Below are 4,610 nucleotides of genomic sequence, written 5' to 3'. Positions count from 1 at the left end.
ATTCACAAATTAAGAAATTTGTTAAATTAGCTTTATATTTACCAACATAACTCCATTTCCTTCATAAATTAACATCCAAATGCCTCACTACTGAGTTCGCGTAGTGAAATTTGACTCTTCTCAGCCAAATGCATCTAATAACTAATGCTACTATTATTATTCCCAATTACACCCTTGATTCCAAACGAGGTATACAATCAAATGACGGTGTATTACCATACCTTCATTCCAGGTATTTAGGTTTTGCCATCGCCTGAAGGTGCATTCAATGAAGCGTTCCATACTGGTGCGTATTCCCTCTCTGGGGTGATCGGGTTGGATTTCGCCATCTCAGCATATTTTGATACACACCTTTCGATTTTTCCCAGCAACTCTTCATCATTCCTGAAACATCGTTGAGAGTAAGATAGTCTGATAAGTGAATGCAAACAAGAAATGGGCTTAATGATGTTGTTGAAAACTTGTAAAATGAAAATCTGAAAAATATCATGTCAAATATTGCTTATATAACAAGTTGTGTACTAGATATGTGTGTGTCAGTGGTATACCAATAGTAAGTGGTATACCAATAGTAGTAATAGTAACATGCGAGAAATTAATTGAATTTGAAGTTCTGCTCTAAAACCCTAACATTAACGCTGTTTGAAACATCGTTTTAAATTATAACCCTAACTTGTCCAATCAAAACCAACAGAAAAACTATTAACCAATGTATCAAATTTGTCCATTAACAATACAGAGGAACCCCAATTTGTAGCATTGGATTAATCCATGCTTCAAATATGTCTTAAGGTGATAGAGTAAGCTTAATTTGTAAAATTAATTGAATAATTTTTTTTCAAAGATGTCTAATATGTCAAAACGGCTTTGATCTGTGGGTTAAGTTTAAAGGCTCACAAAGAACTCTTAAGTCTAAATGAGTTTGATACACCTGAATTTGACATAATTAGAACTAAAACTAATGTCTAAAATCAACTGTACAAGGAAAACTTAACAACCCATATTTCAAATCTTTCCCATAAGAAAAACAAACATGAAACATGGAGCAGATTTCAGAATATTACTAGAAATAAAAGTTTATCCAATTTTATAGAATTAATTTCAGAGGATGACAATAAATATAGAGTGAGCTATGTTTTGATTAAAAAAAGGTAGAAAGAGGGTCGGCAACCCAGATAACAGCAAATAACACAAACTATCTGTCCACTACTAAACTTACTCGCCAAAATAAAAGTCTTACTAACCAACAGTAGTGGCGATTATTAGAATTATCAGTTGTCAGAAACTAGCAAAGTAACCTAATTTAAAAGCCAGTTATTAGAGTAAGCTATGTTACCCTTCGTAAATAATGCCTTCTAATATTGAAACCATGCGTAGGGACTTTTTCCATTTGTTCAGCACCCGGGTGTTGAATTTTCGAGCCCGTTTATGAGTTTGCAAAGCTCGAGCATATACTCCATTGTTGTTCTCCATTCTAACCTCAGAAGGTCTAACTCCCGAAAACACAGGGATAATTCGAGCACCAGATGTGATCATCAAATTTAGCTCATCCAAACACCACTCAGAATTCGCATATTGTGGAGACAAAATCACGATATGAACTGAAGATGTTCGTATGGCGTAAACGATCGATTGCACTATGTTGTCTCCTACTTCGATGGACATCTTGTCCAAGAAAACTCTGTATCCCTTCTCATGGAGCTTATCATAAATGAGGCTTGCTATTGAATGCTTTGCATCCTTTCCACGGTGATTTATGAAAATGTCATATCGAGTTTGTGGACAAGAAAATATCATTGATGCATTAATGTCGGAGAGCGGAGGAGGATGAGAAGATGGATGGATATTGCCCATTGTGTTGAGAAGTTTAAATTGAATTCAACAAGAGAATTCGTTTTGCAATATGAATCAGAGTTTCTTAGAATGGGAGCCGGCATTTGCTTATCCATATATTTTATAACAGCTCTTTGTTCAACGTCATCCCTAAGTATGCTGATATAGAATATTTTATTATAGTTTCCTTCTCGGGCCCTTCCAATTTGTCAGCTGCGGCCGCGTATTTCAAACACGGTGTAGGTGTCCTTAGTTGACCATTACAAAAATAGAGATTAGTCTTCATATTTGGTTTTTTATACTGGTTTTTCTGCTTTAGGTTATACTGGTTTTCTCTATACTGCGTTCTGGAAAAGTGATTTGGATACAGATAGACTAATTTCGGCAAGTGCTCAGACGGTGGTTCCCTATGACCGGATAGACTTGGTAAACTTAATACTCTTTTAAATAGGTTACAGGGAGGACCAGAATTGTATATCCATGTTCTTTCTGTAAGATTTGATTTTACCGTTAATGAGACTGTTTTTTAATATTATATTTTAGAATTTGTTTTGCAAATGTTGTTCCACCTTTGTGGACATTTGACACTGATTGAGCTGAAGAAAGGAATAATAATAATAATATGGTGGGCTTATGGAGTAATGATGACCACTTTTATTTAGTTATGACGCAAATCATGACGTGGAATCCATTATGTTATTATTAAACTATTTTTAATTTAAAAACGAACTATTGACTGGTGCTTATTGGCCTCTGATTAATTGTGAGCTGAAATATTGCATTTCAATTATTTATATACATAAAATATAAAGATGGTTTAATATTAATTAAACTTTTTATTTTTGTGATTTGATTTCATATACATGTTTGTTTTTTGATGTATTATAATACTGTATTTAGTCACAATAAAAATATGGCAAATACAACAATATAAATTTGGTGAGTGAATCATTTAACTTATTTATTATTAATTTGGTGAGTGAATTCTAATGTAAACTTTCAATTAGTTCAGTGTTTCTTTCTAGAGTTTATTTTAGCTTTCTTTGATTCAAAGTTGATTTAAATGTATGCTAGAGTCTAACTTAATAGATCTAAAACAAAGTGAGAGATAGTAGTCTTTGGTTTATAGTCACCAATTTAATCAATCCCAACATTATAGTATTGTGGAAAATATGTTTTGATCATCCATTGGCATCAATTGTTAGTGTCTAGTATCTAATTACATATTATAGTAAAATTAATTAATCATCTAGAAATTATTTCAATATTAAATTATTTTGATAAAAAATCAAAATTAGAGCAATCAATTATATCTCTATGATTTTTTAATTATATCTTTCTAGACTATTTGGGAAAAAGAATTAAAAATGAGTTATTGTTTGCTAGATATTGAAATAGTTTAAGTATGAATTTGAATTCTTGCAAGGGGAGAATCATGATTGTTGTGGGAAGCACAATGGAAAACCATGTGATGATTTTGAGAGTATAGGGTCTAATTCTTGGTCTACTTCATAAAGTGAGGCTCAAACAAGTAAAGAATCAAAATGTCTATTGTCTTCTAATGATCTTCTTGAGGATTATTTCCTTTCCTTGAGCTCCTTCCCAAGTTAATGTCAAAGGGTTTCTGGGTTTCTCTACTTTCTTTTGATCTTCATTAGAGACTCCAACTAAGGTTGATAAAGTTGACAACAATTCGATGTGGACATATATTTATGGATCCTACCTTAATGGTAAGAGTATCTACCTTGTTTCCCATTTTTGTGATTTTATTTCTAGATACATTTCTATGTATATACTTGATTATATAGAATACAAGGGGATTTTATTGATGGGTTATTTTCAAAAGGGAATTTTTATTTGGGTGCACCCAAGTATTGAGCCAAACTACATTTGGAAGACTAGAAAATCTAAAATTAAAGGCAAAATAGGTTGCTTTGGATAAGGAATTACTCTCATCAACTTTCACTTGTTAAGAGTATTTTTTCTCTACCTCTTCGGATGGTCCTTATTAGTTGAGTTTCTTTGTATTGGGTCTCTAAAGAGGGGAACTTGGTTTCAATTCTAAAGGATTGGTTCTATAGTGTCTCTCTAGCATGGGTTAGGCTCCTAGGTATTCCCCTTTAATATTGGAAATAAGGAGATTTTTGGAAGATCAAATACATGTTTTGATAGATTTTTTCCTTACATCTAATAGCCACCTCTAGAAAAAGGGTTAGTCTCAAGCTATTTAATTTGATTCTAATCATTTTAAATTTGGTTCTATTCCTTTTATATTTCATTCTATACATTTTTTGATAGGTTTTGTTAGTACTAATTCTAATTTTGGTGTGTTGTCTTATTTAAATTGATTAAATTCCTTTTAAATTATTATTTCTCAATTAATATGGTTCATTATGCTAAATATATTCCATTCAAATCCATTAAATTTTTTGAATAGTTTTGGAAAAACTAAAAAGATGGAGAGTTTGAGTGCCACCAATTTTGACTCGATTGCAAATAGTCTAGATGAAGCTAGTACTTGCCCTAAGATTTTTTTGGAATGAAACTTTAATGTTTTACATAGAGATTCATCGCTATCCAATGAAGTCCTTAAGGCCATATTGAGTTTATCTATCAATATTATTGTGGATATTGCCCAAGAACTAGCAAATGACCATTTTAACCAATAGTATCTTCCTTTGGATTTAGCTATGAACTTAGTTATGATTCTTCAAATAGACATCTTTGAAATCCTAATTAGGGAGCCTTTAATTATATCAAAGTATAACCATATATGA

General features: G+C 31.9%; 1 protein-coding gene across 1 annotated transcript; it reads right to left on the bottom strand.

Moving 5' to 3' along the window:
* Positions 1-236: 236 nt before the first annotated feature.
* On the bottom strand, positions 237-1,854 carry LOC149580001 (toll/interleukin-1 receptor-like protein). Its single transcript, XM_089802964.1, has 2 exons — positions 1,337-1,854; positions 237-384 (listed from the first exon to the last, which is right to left on the bottom strand). The coding sequence occupies exons 1-2, from the start codon at positions 1,852-1,854 to the stop codon at positions 237-239; spliced, it is 666 nt and encodes a 221-aa protein (XP_089659090.1).
* Between the last annotated feature and the right edge of the window lie 2,756 nt (positions 1,855-4,610).

The sequence above is a fragment of the Cupressus sempervirens genome, chromosome 1 (assembly GCF_028749045.1).
Source record: "Cupressus sempervirens isolate cs-2001-9-10 chromosome 1, ASM2874904v1, whole genome shotgun sequence".
NCBI lineage: Eukaryota > Viridiplantae > Streptophyta > Pinopsida > Cupressales > Cupressaceae > Cupressus > Cupressus sempervirens.
The sequence above is the reverse complement of the archived record's forward strand: the minus strand, read 5'-3'. Positions and strand labels throughout refer to the sequence as shown.

Excerpts from the sequence above, each read along its gene's own strand:
- LOC149580001 (XM_089802964.1), bottom strand. The coding sequence starts at position 1,854 with ATGGGCAATATCCATCCATCTTCTCATCCTCCTCCGCTCTCCGACATT. Across the intron at positions 385-1,336 it reads GAAGGCATTATTTACGAAGG|GAATGATGAAGAGTTGCTGG; the intron begins GTAACATAGCTT and ends ACGATGTTTCAG.